Raw genomic sequence first — 18570 nt, 5'->3', positions numbered from 1 at the left:
TGTAACTCTGTTTTGTTTGTATTGTTCTTATGCTATTTTGTAAATGGATGTCTGTTGGTTAATGTGTTTTCCTTCTTTTATTTTTTAAACTAAAAAATAATAAATAAAAATAAAGGCCTGGATCCAGAGCAGTACTACCAGCACTACCAGGACAGGTGGGACCTAGTAAGGGGTCCTCAGGTCACTGGGGGTGTGACCTTGCAGGAGACTGTAAAACCCTGGCCCCCTCATCCTTCTCTCTTACTTCCTAGCAGTAAGGGGAGTGTTTTACTCAGCCATGTGCTCTCGCCATAACGCCCTGCCTGGCTATGGGCTCAAAGCAACAGGGCCAGCCTATCACAGTCAGAAACTCTAACATGGTAGGCCAAAACAAAGCTTTTCAGGCACTTTCTACAGTAATGGAAAGTGAACATAGGCAACAATAAAGATAATATTGGTTAGTTTCCATGAATTGTACCAGTATAGAGGAATTAAAACTTGCTTTCTAGATTTTGGGAAAATAATTTTAGTTGATTTTCCTTTTTCTGCTTATGAAAGTCTTATCTCTATGGCTAAATTAGAAAATATAAGCAATACTATGGCTGAACTTTATTTTTTAAAAAAGGATTAAGCCTATATCCTTTTTTATTTCTGTTTCTTTATCCAAAAATATGAAGCACTAAAAACCTGGCTTCATCCTCTGGTAGAATTTCAGCTACTGTTGACAGTCCAGAAACATTCTCTAAGAAAGCCCTTTCCTCAACAACCTTCTATTTTGTTTATTCCAAAAGAATCACTGTAGGAAAATGAAGGGAATCTGCAAAAATAGGTTTCTAACTGAATAAACAATTTTTTCCTTCTACTCTCTAAGACTCCATGAGCTACATTATCTCCCTGTGGTTAAATCTCAATTTCCCTCTTACAATCCAGCTCCTAATCCCTGAACTATTTCTTATCTCCTAACCCCAAGTAAATGTTTCCATGCAACCTTATGTATACAATATCCCAAACACCACTCAAGGAAATACATATTTAGTTTTTGCTACAAGTGAAATTGTAACAAATTCACCAGTTACTTCATTGTTTCCCAATCACATAACTTTCAACTTTAAAGAGTTAAAACACTTCATTTATAACATTTTAAACACATCTCAAAATTGAAAGACAGGCACAAAAATAAAATATAAGAAGCTCTAAAAGATTAGGAATTTAAATAGCCAGTGTTCGTGAGTTTAAGTATACAAAACTATTAAATGACATTAAATTTCTCTCCCTCCTTTACTTCTTATTGCCTCCTACAGTTGTGCCTTAAAAGTAGCCCTCAGGGAAGGAAATCAGATACAATTTTTAAAATAGAACAATTAAGACGTAGTAATTACCCAAACAAATGACATTGTGTATGACAGCAATGTTCCTTTCATGCATCCTTTTACCTTAAGAGCGTGCTTCAGTTCATAGGCGTCATAGAGATGAGAGGGTTTCATCAGAGCCACGATTAATTTCTCAAATTTTCCAGTCAGTTCTGATTTTAAGTCATCCAGAAGATCCTAACTCACAGAAAACACAGCCGCTTAGCCAGACAGATTTTAAAGAGCTTCATCTTAAATACAAATGATAGCCTTTGCTTTAATGAAATATATGTGCCGCAACCTCCAAGGAGAAGGTCCAAGGAGCCACACAAAACCCCAGGCCCTGAGCAACATGTTTTTGACATCTGACTTAAATGTAAAGCAAAGCCACTTAGGCATCATTTGTTTTTAAGAGATGTTTTTACTGACTTCAAAAGTTTAAAAGAATGAATAATTTCTAAAAGTAAGCTAAAAGCACAGACTGAAGAGTTGCTCCACGGTAGAGCATTTGCCTACCACGCACAAGGCCCTAGGTCCAATCCCCAATACCACAAAAGGAAAAAAGTAGGCTAAAAATTTACTTTAAAAACATATCACTCTGAGAAACATAGGTATCCTTCAAAATGAAATCCTAAATGCATGTTTATTTAGTGTATCATATCTAAACAATTTTTTCTGTCAATATCGAATAACATATATGTAATAGATTTGGTCACTTTTATGCTTCCGACCACTGAAAGATACCTGTTACTACGGGTAAAAATGAGTACATAATGGTGAAAAGAAAACAGCAATTTCTATCCATCATTTCCAGCATACCAGGTGACAAGATATGATATTTAGAACATTTTCTTAGGGGTAGCAACGGGTATGTACAGTCGCTCAGTGTCAGAGCACTTGCCTAGCACACAAAAGACAGTGCATTCAATCCCCAATCCTTTAGGAAACAAACAAACAAAAAAAAATTTTCTGTTCTACCTTTGTTTTTTAATCAAACATAAATTTTCAGGATAACCAAATTACATATAAGTTTTTCACATACACATTAATTCCTTTAGTAATTGCTTTTACTTTGAATTGCTACTGAAGCACCTAAATCAATTAATTAAAAAGTCGTTTGTTAAAATCACCACAAAGGGAACCCAGACTTTGACTGCCATAACGAAGCACTGCAGCAGAGGCTTAGAGCTGGAAAAGAAGAGCAGAGCAAGAAGGAGAGGAAAGGAGCCCTCTGAGACCTTGAGAACATCGGGCAAGGAAAATAATTATGTGAGGACAAGTCAGTAGGACATTACACACCAACAGCTGATAATTTAGAGGAAAACAAGAAAAAAGCACAGGTAAGAGTCACAAAATAAATGATCTGAAGATAACAATACAGAATGTATTGATTTTTGTTGCTCTCAATACAATGTATTGATTGTCTTGTCTTGAAATTATTATTTTTCTTTTTAAAATAAATAATATTCTTTACAAAAAAAAAAAATTACTAGAATTGTTCCTCCGTATCTGTACATTCTATACCTGCAGGTTCAACCAACCTCAACTGAAAACGTTAGGATGAAAACTTGCATCTGTACCAAACATGTACAGATATTTTTGTGATTCCCTAAATAAATGAGTAGATATATTGCATTAGGTACAATAATTTAGAAATGACATAAAGTATATAGGAAGATGTACGTACATTATATGCAAATACTATGTCATTTTATATAAGAGACTTGAACATCTGCACATTCTATATCTTCAGAGAGTGCTGGAACCAGTCTCTCACTGAAAGCAGGAAACTCTTAAAACCACAGCTCTGCTCACACTGCACCTGGGGATGAGGTGTGATCTTACCCTGCCAAACAGAGTCTTAAAGGCCTCGGCAATTTTCTGGCGCTGAGCATTACTTCGGGATGTCAACAGAGTCAGGATGGTCTCCTCATCGGTACCTGCAATTTATGATTAACAATTACAACTGGGCTCCCCCATGCCCGCTCTCAGTAACCCCCAAAGCCAGCTCCCCACTCACTTTATTGGCTTTCTTCTCTCTACAAGCATATAAAATATATACTAATGTCTTACTGAATAATTTATTCAAAATATAAAACTGACAACACACAAAATGCTTTATTTCTGATATACACTACCCTCTATTCCCAACTTATTCTGAAGTAGGTGGGAAAATACTCTTTACTTTTTAAAAACTGACCATTACCAGTTTTCCATGCAACAAACACAACAGCTATTCATGAGGCACAATTTGCTGGTGCTACAGTAGACTGGGAAAAGAGCAAGGTATGGAATCTGGCTTCAAATGAGAGATAATTTAGGTGTGCGAAATACAACACACAAACAACTATGAGCTGAGGCTGAATGGCAAGAGGTTCAGGCGAGGCCTGTGTGCTACGTGGGGCTCCAAGGAGGGCCTCCGCTTGGTGGGAGTAGAACGGAGTCGGAGGAACTTCCATGCAAATGGTGACACCCACAACAGTCTTGAGGAATAAAAGGGTTGTGAGAGGCAGGGATATAAGGAAGACAGACAGGCTTTTAGGAAAAGGAGAAAGCTCAGCCACAGGAAAATGCAGGGCGTTGAGGACTAACAGATAGCCCAGATCAGAGGACACGTCCAGCCGCCACGGCAGTGGGGTTGGGGACGACACAAAGACCTTGGAGACCTTGGGAGGCCACAGACCGCAGCACACTGGTGCAGAAGGAGCCCAGGTGCAGACAAGAGTGACACGTGGAAATCCTTCAGACGAGAGGTCTGTAAACGGCTAAAGGACTGAATACCAAGGACGGTCTATAGTGTTATTTTGTTATCTTAATGTGTCTTTTCTCCTACAAATTTCATAGCATTATTCTAAATTTAATCTAGCTGTAATTAATTCCTTTTATAAAATTAGAACAAACAGGAGGTTGAGTTTACCCAGGCCTTTCATGGCCTTCCGAAGAGTTTCTGCATCAGCTCGATCATCAAATCCAGGAAAGTCAGACACGGTGCCTCTGAGCATCTGAGACAGGAAGCACAGTGGTTATGTCATAACTAGTGTGGCAGAGCAAACAACATTCGGTCTGTAACATGTTCAACCTCTGCATAAATTTACCATTCAAAAAGGTTTATGCCCCCTTTAAAAACTGGACCATTTGCAATGTAGATTAGCAGGACCAATTCAGCGTAGGAGCTACCCTGACTCACCAGCAATACCACTCGTGGGAAGGCTGGCAGGCTCTCCCTTCCCCTAGGTATCCATCACCCCTGTGATTGTGCCCCACCGCAGTCCCCTGGTTCACAGAGGGCACTTCCTCTCTGGAATCTTTCACACTAAGCCTCTTGCACTTTGCTCTAGGAATATGCCAAATCTGCATTAAAACAAGACATCCTGCTCTGAGCACAGCCCTAAGCAAGGCCCTTATTCTATACACTATCATTCTAAATCCTGTTTCTGTACACATAGGGACTTGAAGATAACTCACCAAGGCCTGAGAAGATACTCTGTAATTCATATGCCATAAGAATATGCTGGAAGATAGTTTTTAAAAAGGCTTCCTGTTATGCATACTTCTTAATAACGAAAATGTTAATATTTACCCCATATCACCATAGCGTTAGACCCTTGGACTCAGGTGTCTTTACTAACAAATTTTTATCCTATGATAAAGGACTCTCCTAGCATTCACTTTTCACCAGTAAATGCTTTTGAATTCCTCAGACTCCTGTTAATGCACCATATGAAGTCAGGGAACAAGTAACTAAAAAGAAGGAAAGGCTGAGAATATTTTGTCTGATTTACACTCATATATGTTTTATAATGAATGAATGCATAGAAGTGTAGTCACCTACAAGAGGGAAACGTCTTTATACTAGCACTATCTTAATATTGATCAAATTTTAAAATATAACCAAGAAAGATCGCCATGGGAAAGCACTTCATAGCACCCAGCAGCAAACTCAGCTCAGTGACCTTCTCTCTTTAGTGGCACTGGACTGTGCCTGGGGGGGGTGACCTTTGTGGATCCAACAGACCCCGACAAAGACTCTCCTTACCACATTTTAGACAGGCTCTGCGGATCCTAATCACAGGATCATCTTAATAGATGCAAAAAAAGCATCTGACAAAGTCCAACACACATTCATTTCTACCAGCCTGCTCTGCTGTAGCAAGAATCCTGCTAAGTCAGACAAAGAAAGAGACCCATTCTGAATATCTAACCCCCTCTCTGTTATGAACTGAGTATCTGTGCCCCACCCCACCCCACCCACCGCAAAACTTACAGACTGAAACTTGTGCCAATGAATCTTAATTGTCAGGCTCCTGGGGAGGCGGTTGGATCACGGGATGGATTACACTCATCAGCAGAGTGGTCCTGTGGTGTTCACGGCTGGATGTGCTGGTAGAAGTGGGCCCAGGCGATGGATCACAGGGACGGGCTTTCATCCCTCCAGGGCGCTCTGCTCTGCTCTGCTCTGCTCTGCTTCCAGGCTACCACGAAGTGAGCAGCTTGGTCTACCGTGCCCTTTCCCCATGCTGTTCCTGGCTTGGAGCCAGCCAGCCACAGACTAAAATCACACCAGGAGCCAAATACACCTCTGCTCCTCCAAGTTATGAGTGTCAAGTATTTTGTTCAGTAACGGGAAAGGTGACTAACACAAATCCCTGTCCTACAATGAATGGGATGGTAGGAAGAGGTAGGGCCTTTGGGGAATCATTTGGATTAGATAACATCTGGAGAGCGGGGCTCCCTGGTAGGGGATTAGTGTCCTTGTAAGTCTCCAGGAGCTCTGCTCTTTGCCACATGAGGAAGCAACAGGAAGGCAGCCATCTAAACCCGGAACAGAGCCCTCACCAAAACTTGACCACATTACATCTCTATCTCAGACTTCCAGCTTCCAGAACTCTGAGGACTAAATTTCTATTTTAAGCGACTAGTCCACAGTATTCTGCTTTAGCAGCCCAAATGCACTAGGGCTGATCAATTTCCTCATCCTCCATCCTCACCATCTGATCACCCTGGCCTGCCTTCAGCAAGAACCCTGTTAGGTCAGTTTAGCAAGAATCCTCCTACACTCCTTGTCTCCCCTTAGTAACTTTCCCTCCTCTGACTGCTGGTTGGCTGCAAATTCCTAACTGTCTTCACTGTACCCCAAGCCGAGCCTAAACTCTCTCACCTGTGATGACAGTCATGGCCCACATTACCATAGTCTGGATCAGTCCTCCTTGCCATTTTAACGAGGGTCAGAATAATTTCTTCTTTAACAATACTCCCTCTTCTCGCTCAAGGAGAGAAGAGAGGTTCTTCTTTCCTCTGAACAGAGGCCGCTGCGAGACAACCTGCAGGTGGACCTGACCTCCTGACGCTTCTCCTGACCTTCACTTCCCAGGTCAAGTGCTGTGATCAGGCAGCAAAAGGACACAATCTGAGAGACAGAGGGGCATCCCCCAAGTCAATGCTCCTGCCCCAGGATGCTGATAGGTGGCAGTTTTCATTTCCTTAGCCCCTCAGCTGAACACTAGGAAAGTAGGAAAAGATTGCAGGAAAGGAAGCCTCTCTCTCTCTTGTCTCATAGGGAGAATATGAAAGCCAAGCCTGTTTATTCCACTAAGTGGGAAATCCACCCACTGCCATGCCAGGCTCCACTTCAATCTCATCTAAGGAGTACACAGGCATGAAGACCAATAGCTCCCCTCCACAAGCTCCATAGCATAAGTCATATGAAACTGAAAGGTCAAATATTGGTATTTTCATATGGTTCAACATAATTAATTGAACATAATATACAGAGGCCTATATCTGGGAGAAAAAAAATTTTTTTTTTTTTTTTTGGTTTTTTCTCTGGTACCGGAAACCGAACTCACGACCTTGCGCTTGCCAGGCAGGCGCTTTTGCCACTGAGCTAAATCCCCAACCCCCTCTGGGAGAGAAATTAATAGGAATGGAGTAAATGGACCTTCAAAGAGCAATAGGTCAGGAAAATTACTTCTATCACGCCAAACTGTGGCTTCTGTTTAGAAGAACTTTATAAAGATCCCACCAATATTGCCACTGAAATGAATAAATACTTCAAGCTTTCTTCATGGGAGATTTAGGACTGTTTGCCCTTGCTGTCCACCTCCCTGTTTAGTCATTTCCTTAAGCATTCTCAATGCTTTCTGTGTTCCACATACTGCACTAAAAGTCACGATCACTAAAACAAAAATAATAAGCATACTGTATAAATAATCAGGTGCAGGACAGTGCATATGCACAAAAGTTAGATCAGAGTAATGTGAGCACAAGAACAGGAAAGCAAATTATTAGAGTGAAAGGAGAAAAAATTGGAAAAAATTCCAAAACATGTCTTGAAAATTGTTCATGAATTTAACAGCCATGATCAGAAAAGCAAAGAAGCACAATCGAACTGCCAACACTAAATCAAGAAGATACAAAAATTCTAAATAACCCAATATCAGCCAATGAAGTTGAAAATGCAATTAAAAATTTACCAACAAAGAAAAGCCCAAGCCCTGGCCAATTGACTGTTCAATTCTACAAGCAATTTAGAGAAGAACTAATGACACAAATGCTGAAACTCTTAAAGGCAATTGAAAGGGAAGCAGTACTTCCAAAATCATTCCTGGAAGCAAGTATTACCATGATTCTAAAGCCAGAGAAGAACCCAGCCAAAAAAAGAAAACTACAGGCCAATCTTCCTAAAGAACAGAGATGCAAAAATCCTCAATAAGATACTGAGAAACAGAATACAGCAAATCATTAAGATTACACATCATGACCAAGTAGGATTCAATCAGGGATGCAGGGATGGTTCAACAAATCAATACATGTAATATACCATATTAACAGAACCAAAGATGAAAATCACAGGATCATCTTAATAGATGCAAAAAAAAGCATATGACAAAGTCCAACACCCATCCATGGTAAAAACCCTATAGAAAATTGGAAAAGATGGTTTTTACATCAATCTTATAAAAGCCATCTATGACAAATCAACAGCTAACATCATATTAAATGGTCAAAACTTTAAAGCTTTCACTCTAAAATTAGGAAGAAGACAAGGATATGTAGTATCATAACTCCTATTCAATATAGTTCTGGAAACATTAGCCAGAGCAATTAGATAAGAGAATGAAATAAAAGGAATAAATAAGAAAAGATTTTAAATTATCTTTATTTGCAGATGACATGATACTCTACATAGAAGACTCCAAAAATGCCAGCAAAAAAACTTGTGAATTTAATATCCAAGTTCAGTAGTACAGCAGGATACAAAGTCAACACTCAGAAATCAATAGCATTCCTGTACACAAGCAATAAGCTCACAGAGAAATTAAGCAAAGCACACCCTTTACAATAGCATCTAAAAAAATGAAATATTTACAAACCTACAAATCTAACAAAAGATGTAAAAGATCTGTACAGTCAAAATTACAGTACACTAAAAAAGGAAATCAAAGAGGATATTAAAAAATGGAAAGATATCCCTTGCCCATGAATAGGAAGAATCAACATAGTGAAAATGGCCCTACTCCCAAAACTGCTATACAGATTTAATGCAATCCCAATCCAAATACAATTAGCATACCTCAGAGATCTAGAGAAAACATTCCTAAAATTCATTTGAAACTAGAAGAGACATGGAATAGCAAAAGGAATTCTGGGCAACAAAGGTAAAGCAGGGGACATCACAATCCCAGACCTGAAATTATACTACAAAGCTATTGTGATAAAATCAGCATGGTACTGGCAAAAAAAAAAAAAAACAGGCCTGAGGATCAGTGGAACAGAATAGAAGATGCAGACACAGCTCCAAACATACTCAGCCACCTTATCTTTGACAAAGGGGTCAAACATGCTCACTGGAACAAAGATAGCCTTCTTAATAAATGGTGCTGAAAAACTGGCTTTCCACATGCCAAAGACTAAAACTACAGCCATGTCTACTACCATGCACTAAAGCAAAAATGGGTCAAATATCTAAAATAGAAACACTAAATTTCCTAGAAGAGAAAATAGAAATCTCAAAGACATAGGTATAGCCAGAGACTTTATGAACAAAACTCAGACTATAAGGGAAATATTACAAAGAATCAACAAATGGGATCTCACTTTATTAAACAGCTGCTGCACAGCAAAAGAAATCATCAACAGAGTGAAAAGACAACCCATAGAGTGGAAAAAAATTTTAGACAATTGTCTCTCAGACATAGGACTTATATCTAGAATATATAAAGAACTGAAAAAAAACAGATTCCCTAAATTCAAAGACTCAGTGCAAAAATGGACATCTGAAATGAATACACACTTCTCAGATGAAAAAGCACAAATGGCAAATAAATATATGAAAAATTGTCCAACATCACTGGTCATTTAAGAAATGCAAATTAAAAAAACACTGAGATTCCATCTCACCCCAGAAAGAATGGCTACCATCAAGAAATGAACCATTAACAAATGCTGACGGGGCTGTGGGGAAAAAGGAACCCTTCTCCACTGTTGGTGGGAGTGTAGACTAATGCAACCCCTGTGGAGATCAGTGTGGAGGCTCCTTGTAAAAGTAGGATTAGAGATCCCATTCAACCCAGCTATTCCCATTCTGGGTATCTTTCCAGAAGAATTAAAAACATACCACCACAATATATGTGCACCTATGTTTATGACAGCACAATTTGTAATAGCTAAATCTTGGAAACAACCCAAATGTCTATCAACTGAGATATGGATAAAAGATGTGGTTTTTTTTATAATGGAGTACTACTTGGCCATAAAGAAGGATAAACTGGAGGCTTTTATAGGTAAATGGACACAACTCAAAACCATACTCATAAGTGAAATAAATCAGACTCACATGTATAACATCATATTGTCTCACTAGTGTGAGAAGCTGAAAGAGTAAATAAGAAATGTACAGTAGACACTGTGAAATGGGAAGAAACTGTTCAAAAGAAAAGATAAACTGTGATGGGAGAAAGGGGAAAAGAATGAAGAGAAAAAGAAATATATATTTATACACAAGATAGTTAAGATAGTTATACAGCTCACTCCTCTTAGTTCACTGAAAAGAAAGGTCTGTGCTACTATTGTATAGACAAGATATCATGCCCATATCTTGTATTCTGAATAACTATTCTGAAGACAACGCTACACAATGTATTAATTATTGTAACTCTCCTATTAACCTGCTTTGAAATTCTGAAAAAGAAAAGAGAAAAAGTGCAAAGGGTATTTTTCAGCATGCATGAAGTACAGAAAAACAAAATGATCTGATTCTCCGAATAAATGGTTAACTATTTCAGTAGACTGGAGCAAGTGGTCAGGTTGAGTAGAAAAACCACTATGAAGAAGGTCATGGGGTGGGGGTGTCACAGAAAAAAAACACTGCAGATGTCATCCTGCAGGGAACAGGAAGCCACCGGAAGAGCTTCAGGCAGAGCAGAGCAGCACTGGCTCTGCACAGTAGTGACTCGGGCACACTGGGACAGAAGAGTGGACTGTACAAGAGTGGAAACAGGAAGGCTATTCACAGCACCTCCCCAATACTTGGGGAGGCGGAGGCAGGAATACTTGGGGAGGCAGAGGCAGGAGGTCACCCTGGGCCACCTGGTGAGGCTCTGTCTCAAAAAAACAAACAAAACAAAAAAAGTCCTATCAAATCTAGTGGCATGAAAATGGCAAGGAAAAGCACGAACTGAAGCAACTATTTGGGCTGATTCTGATTTGGATGGGGATTTTGCAGGTAACCTACAGTGAGAATGGCCGCTCGTGTCTGCAGAGTGTGGATCGATCGTCTCCATGAAACTGCACTTACTCATGCAGAAAGCCAGCCATTCAGAAAGGCTCTGCAAGTCGCCCAAGTAACCCATCAAGCAAGCAAGTAGCAGAGCCATGGGCCGGTGGCTCCTGAGCTCATAACAACACCGCCACTCCGCTTCCTGAAGGCAACGAGAAACTGCAGAGGGCCGTGCATAGAGGCCAAAGGGGGAGTCGCTCCAAAAGGAAGGGAAGAAGCACCCAACAGCACAGGGAAGTCTACTAGGAGGTGTGACGAAAGGCTGTCCTGGATTTGGAGGCAGGAGGTCTTCAGGGGCAGTGAAAACCTGGCCGCCACACTCAAGGGTAAAGAGAGAAGCGGATGTCTCAGTGAATCCTCCTTTGCACACAACAGTGGATTTGGCAATAGGCTTTGAAGAAACTGCTAGGAGATAGTTTAAAATACGGAAGAGGTTAAAAAGAAAAGACATAAGAGGCATTTGCCTCAAAGGAAAAAAAAATCTGACCCTAGGGACTAAGAGATATGAGATGAAAGATGAAAAGAAGAAAAAAATGTCCTTAAAATCTCAACTATTCACTATGAAGAAAAAATGACCTCTCGTCATATACTTAAGAGCAACCTCTAAATTATGAAACGATTTTCTACATTCACACAATCAGAGTCACTGCCAAAGCTAGCAAGGCCACGTGGCAGTATCAGGGGGCCAGATGTGACTCAGACATGAGCCATGGCGGCAGAGCCCTTCTTTGGACATCCTGCCTGCGAGCTGCCCACGCGGCATGTAACTCTGCCGCAGCTGAGTCACTCGAGAGGGCTTCCCCTGTGCCCTGGAGTTCCCACACCTTACCATGCTAACTTCTGCTCTGAGCAGGTTCTGTCATTCCCTGCACGCACCCTCGGTTTACCTCAGCTCCCTTTACCCCCTCGCACCAATGCCTCACAAGAGAATTATTATGCATTCTTAGACAACACAAAGCCAAAACATACAATTCACCCTTTTAATTCTAATCTTCCAAAATACCCATTCTTTAGCTCTGTAATTCTTTTGACTTTTTCCTCTTGTAAATTAGAAGTTCTTTTATCTCCCATCCCCCCCCAAAAAATGAGATATACTAAAATAAAATGAGTAAAATTTACCAAGTGAAGGGTTGCTTTTTCTACATACAGGATTTAAAGATACAGGAAAATAATATATAAATAACAATCTCAAAAAACATTCATCCATCTGGAACATTTTAAATAAAACTTTCCTAGAGGAACAAAGAGAACTAAACCTTCTTTATCTTCCCTACTATGTAATCAAAGTTTAATCAAACACCCACCCAACATTCCGCACAATACTAACCCAGAGCCATAAACTATGAAGCAAACTAGCACAGTCAAGCAATGCTAAGTAGCTGGGTGGGGGTTTTAAGTATAGCTCTTCAGAGACTCAGGTTTCCAAGGACCTCAGCAGTTGATGGAAAGGTTTGGAGACAAAAAAATAAAAATGGGAGGGTTCTGTCCCTCTCCTTCAGTCAGAGCGCATCAGGTCATACCTGATGTGCCATTAACATTTCCTGTGATAATGAATCCCACCAATGAAAAAAATACTGTATTAATAAAGAAATGAGATAAGCAAGAAGGAGGGAAAGTCAGTATCACCTGATTGTGTTAGGCTGCAAGGTCAAATAAATACCAGAACAAAACTGAGACTCTCCAAGAGAATTGAGGGGTACAAACTAACAGGTAACAGAGGTAAGATCTCAACCTGTAATTCTTACTCTTGCTCTAATCCTCTCAGAAAAGCTGAATGTTTTGGTTCAAATCCTCAAACTCAGCTGGGGATATTAGCTCAGCGGCACGAACACCTCCCTGGCAAGTGCAAGGTCATGAGTTCAATTCCCAGTACCAAAAAAAAACATAAAACAGAAAAACACAAATCCTCAAACTCAAGCTGGCCTATAGCTTCCTTTTTCATGATTTCCTGCCTTTTCATATTCCTTCAGTCTTATTTTTGCTTTTTCCTATTTTGTCCTATTACCTTTAACCTCTCTCTTAAGGTGAGGGGGGAGAAAAGCATCACTGTAAAATATTTTCACAGGGGTAAAAATGTTTCTGTAAGCATGATTTAAATCTTTGCTGTGTGACTCTTGCATGTTTTGTGTTTCTTTAAACTTCTCTACAAAAGGAAGGAAGGCCTCCCCTTGGCAAACACAAAGACAGCAGCAAGTTTATAGTGTGTGTTCCGAAAGGGTGTCCACATTAGTCACAGTAAGGCCTTGAGCGTGCTGAGGTGAGCAAATGATATCAGTCTCCTGTGAGTTTACATCTGAAGTCAAGGGAAAATCTGTTACCTAACTGTTCAACTGGGCATTCCGTGAACAGTATTTGAAAGCCGAGTCACTAACCAATTCATTCATATCAGTCCTTCAGAAGAAAGCCAAGTTTATAGAAAAGTGTGCACACGAATTTTCAATTCCCTTTCTTTTTATATCTACACAAGAGGTATAAATCTAATAAATATGACTGGACCTTGGCAAATGCAGGAAATGAGTTGGCTTCAAATCCTTTTGAGTTGTAGGAAGAGATAAAGAATGGAAATAAATGGGTCTATAGAGACAGAAGGATTTAAAGATCAGGTAAACCCTAATGTTTACTAGAGTGCCACCTAAATATTTCACAAGGTTTCAGCAAATCCACTCCATGTCTTCTCTGTCTCAAACTTGCATTTTCTCAAAAATTTAAAAAAAAAAATCAGTCAGGGCCAAGCCAGCCAGGCAATCATCTAGCCTCACATGACAGCTCAACCAGCAGCCAGCAGCCAGCAGCCCACTCACGCACCCCGCGCATGCGCTCCTCCCACAGCCCTATCTGATCTCGAGTCTCAGCCACTCTTAGTTTAAGCCTTTATGGTCTCACTAGAATCAATGCAACAAGATCCCTAAAAACGGTGTTCTGATAACCAACTTCCCTCGCCTTCCCTCACCCTCCCTCTCCCTATGCCCATCCCACTATCACAGCTCTGCAATGCCCAGAGATGCAACCGTCACACTGGCACGAGGGCAGTCTCTGTCAAATGCAAAGGTGACCTTGGCATACCCAACCTATAGCTCTCCACACTCTATAAGATAATTCATATTATTTAGGCCTGGCTCCTATCTTTTACAGCGACACAAGAAACATAAATCTAACCAACACAACTGGTCCTTGACAAACATCCAGCTATCTGGCATCCCTTCTAAGAGAAGGCTTCACTTACCTACCTCACTGCAGCTTCACTCCAGCAATAAATATACTGCCTGCAGTTCCTGGTCAGCCAAGCTCTTTACACTCCCTGAGCATTTACATTTGCAGTTATATTTCTTTATTTGTCTCCCAAAGGGAATGGGACACTAGGTAAGGAAAGGAGGGTTTGCGGAATGCTAAAGAATTGTTAAGTGACTTGCAACACAGCCAAAGGCTTTCCATCTACCTCTTTCCCAGTGTGCAAAAGGAAGACAAGAGTCCAAGCAATCAGGAGCTGAAACAAACTCATCCAGAGAGGTACAGGCCATGGAAAAACAGGTTACCTTGATCTAAGACCCCAAGATTTTGGTAGCTACAGACATGTGACCTTTAAAGTGGATCAACAGCCAGTCTGCTCATCTGGAGTGAGCCTCCTCACAAACCGCCTTATTGACACTGATCCTTCTTGCTCTGCGCAGGGCCTTTGTAAACTGGAACAGTTCTAAAGCAACTCAAAAAAGTTTTACTGAACTCTGCACAGTTTAAATACATATCATGGAGATAACTTTGATATACACATGTAATTTCTAGTGAGCAACTATGGAACCTGGTTTTGCCTTCATGACATTTCTGCCATTAAATCTTCTTAGATAACATTATTAATGAAAGTTAGCTCAGGTTTCTCAAAATCTAATTTTTAAAGTTTGATTATTTAAAAAGATATAAAAGCCTTAAACTGATTTAAAATCTATTAAATAGGGCCGGGGAGATAACTCAGTGGCACAGTGCCTGCCTGGCAAGTGCAAGGTCTTGAGTTCAATTCCAGGTAGCCCCCCCAAAAATCTATTAAATAGATCATACAGCCATAAAATATAACCAACTCTTAATTTTTCCAAAGCAAAGAAGACAAGCCCATGTACTTTCCAATATTTATGAAACAAGATGGAGTGGTAATTTGGCTCTAGCTAAAAAGTAAGATGAAAGCATAGCATAAGTAAGTTAAGAAATAAGACCTAAAAAAAAGTTCATATTTATATAATCAGAAGTTGATGTAGAAAGAAAAAGTTGCAAGATTTAAAAACCTGTCATTCAACTGGGTATGGCAGCATACTCTTGGAATCCCAGCACTCTTGGAGGCTGAGGCAAAAGGATCTAAAAGTTCAAGCCCAGCTTGGATAATTTAGTGACTCTGCAAGACCTTGCTTCAAAATTAAAACATTAAAGGGCTGGGGACACAGATCAGTGCATAGACACTAGGGTCAATCCTCATGCCAGAAAAAAAAGAGAAAAGAAACCTATCATGAAACTACCACTTTCTATCATAATGCTCAATTGGTAGAATGCCATGTATTTCAAGACTAATTAGGTCCACCAAAATAAGGGCAGGTCAAGTGGCCTTCAGGTCAGAATATATTTGCCCAACATGATAATACAAATTTTGTTGTTCCCAGCACTTTCACCACAATTTTATCTTCCCTATCCTAACATGATTAAGGTAAAATTTAACTGAAAAAAATTTGCTTCCATTTGAATGTGAATTTCAAATGCAAACAAATACTAAGAGAAATATACACAAGACTAAAACTTTTAGTAATATTTGTTTATTTTTGAAAGCCTCCAAAGTATCTATCAGAGATCTATACCTTCTAGTTAAATTCTCAGCAAGACGTCACAGCTATGCTCTGCATAGACAAGTGATTTCCGGATTTTTACATACACTGATGAACACGTCACAATTAAAGAGAAGAAACTGTTGATATGGAAGCATTAGCTCATAAACATGAAGAATTACTGTGAAAGGAAACTGCATTTTCATCCTTCAATAAATAAGGGTCACTAGTATTTAAATAATACATTTTCCCTTGCTGAAACATCCACCTCTGCAGCTCAGGTATCTGACTGCATTACTCTTCAGCTGTCCCTGCAGTGGAAGGCTGGCTCCCATACCTCACAGGTCAACTAAAGGTACTTTCATGGAAACACCTGCAACCTGACACTGAAGCTCCAGCTGTGCTACAATTACACTGGGCTCCAAATCAAACTTTAAACAGTGAAAGTGCAATTCCATAATAGGGGCATTCTGCACAACCTCAAAGATAAACATAAGGATAACAAAACTCCATTGGAATACTAAATATTTTTGCAAAATATTTTAATTGCGCAGTTTCCCAGAGAAATTAGTAACAAAACTAGGCAAACTTCAATACTGTACTTTCTTAACATTAGTTATAATTTTTAAGGTAACTAAAAACTGGTTTTGATAAAAACCATCCTGGAGTTATACTGTGATAGTGACCTTGTATGTATTTTTATAGCCATCATTCTCACAAGCTTTGCATATTGAGTCTTTACACAAATATTCTTTAAAATTATTAAAATTAATGGCCACAACTGGAGAACGTGTTCATTTATTGTATCTTGGATAAAGAGTCTATGTAATAAAAAAGAAAAAAAAGTCTATGTAATAAAAAGGAACTGACTGAAAAACTTCAGACATTACAGAAACTTACAAAAAAGATGTGAGAAACAGCCCAGCAAACAAGAATAAAGGGAATTATTTTTTAATGTGGCTAAATCATCATGTTTATCACCACATACACATATCAGCTAGAATATTCCTCAGGGAAAGAAAGTTAATTCCATCTAAAGGTATCCTTTCTATGAGGAAGAACCAGACTTTCCACTTGAAGTAACCTGAGAATTGTTTGTTATAACAGTTAAGTGCAAAAGAGGAAGTCAGAATGGGAGCACTGTATAAATGTAATTAAGTTACCTGTTCATCTTAATCCTACCATTTTCTCTTGGAAATGACCATGAAACCTTATTCAATTTTGATAAGTCAATCTGATAAAAAGTGAACTACAAGTAAGAGAGAGCACTGTTTGTGCAGTTAAAACAGTTGTTTAAAAGAAAGTATGTGGACTCTGACTAGCCAGTTGGATGGACAAGATATATAAACTTGGAATATATTTAAGAACGGAAAGCTTCTTCCTAAAGGATTCTATCCCGTTGTTAGGTAAACGGCGACATGAGGACCAGTACAGAACACAGCCAGCCCAAACTCGGGCGGGACTTCCTGCAGTTTAGCGAGCTAGGTCTTTTAGGATAGGGTGGGGGTAAGTGAGAGGGACCTAAATGGAGTGACAAAAGGGGGGACTTGGGATTGGAGAGTGAGAACGGCTGAGTATGTGGCCACAGCAACTGCAGCTGAGACCCAGCAGATGGGACGGGTGTGGGGTGTGTCCCCAAGCCGAACAGGCCTTGTTCCCGGCCTCAGGTGCGGAGGCCACAGGACCTGGCTCTGACAGTTCTTGGAGCTCAGGAAATCAGGCGGCCGGGCAGTGGGGGAGACAGGGGTCAGACCTATCAAACACGATCAACTCGGTTTTTTTCTTTGAGACAAGGTGTCAGGCAGCCTCAAACTCCAGAGCCTCCCCCACGAGTTGGGATTAGAGGGGCAAGCTGCTGCCCCCGCTACAGGATCAACTTTTGGGCTACTGATTATATAAATTAAACGATGTTCTCTTTCCTACACTTTGATAAGTATTAGTAAGAGAAAAAAACCGCCTATATTGGGTAACCAACTTTTGAAACAGTCCCAAGATAATTTCAATTCAGAACTTGTTCCACGAGTTCATTACTTAAGAAAAGCAGTTCTTTGGTCCAATCTTTAGGGTAAAGAAAAACAACAACAACAAAAAAGAATCAGTGCTGACGATCAACATTTTAGTAAAACTGGGCTAAGAACTGGAAAAAGCGCCACTGAAGCTCCGCTGGAAAAAGCCACTGCCCACCCACAGTATTAAAATACAGGAAACTTTGAGGGAACAAAAAGAAAGAGCCAAGAAAAAAGAACGGGCGTTCCCTCACATGACCACGATGAGCTGTTCTGGGTCTGGTTCTAATTTTATCCAGCCGGGACTTTGGGGAAGGGCTTTCTTACACATTCACTCCAAGAAAAAAAAGAAAGGAGCGCCCCAGGCCCAGCCACGTCACCAGCGGCCGCAGAACCGGAGCCCGGCGGGGCGGGTTCCGGACACCGCCAGGGCACGGGAGCGCGGGGCATCGGGAGAGGGGGCGATGGGGCACCCTTCGCTTTCCGCTTCCCACAAAGTCTAGAGCCCCCCGCCCCCGTCGCGGGCCACGCGGCCGCGGGAACCGAGGGGCTCGGCGCGCAGCCTACCTGAGCCATGGCCAGCGGGTCGGAGGATGCGGACCTGCAAGAGAGGACGCGACCGGTTAGCCGCCGTCCGGACCCGCCGCCCCGGTCCGCCC

The 18570-nt window shown here is 40.5% G+C and overlaps 1 protein-coding gene across 1 annotated transcript in view; it reads right to left on the bottom strand.

The window, feature by feature from the left end:
* Anxa5 (annexin A5) overlaps nucleotides 1–18512 on the bottom strand; it is a gene marked incomplete at its 5' end in the record, with an annotated part of 34174 nt that extends 15662 nt beyond the window's left edge. The window contains 4 exon segments of the mRNA XM_005386786.2: nucleotides 1413–1526; nucleotides 3174–3268; nucleotides 4246–4330; nucleotides 18479–18512. Of these exon segments, the coding sequence (XP_005386843.1) occupies nucleotides 1413–1526; nucleotides 3174–3268; nucleotides 4246–4330; nucleotides 18479–18487 (303 nt within the window).
* Between the last annotated feature and the right edge of the window lie 58 nt (nucleotides 18513–18570).

This window comes from Chinchilla lanigera, unplaced genomic scaffold, assembly GCF_000276665.1.
Source record: "Chinchilla lanigera isolate Chin_1 unplaced genomic scaffold, ChiLan1.0 scaffold00027, whole genome shotgun sequence".
Taxonomy (NCBI): domain Eukaryota; kingdom Metazoa; phylum Chordata; class Mammalia; order Rodentia; family Chinchillidae; genus Chinchilla; species Chinchilla lanigera.
Note: the sequence above shows the minus strand (reverse complement) of the source record. Positions and strands in the feature narration are given on the sequence as shown.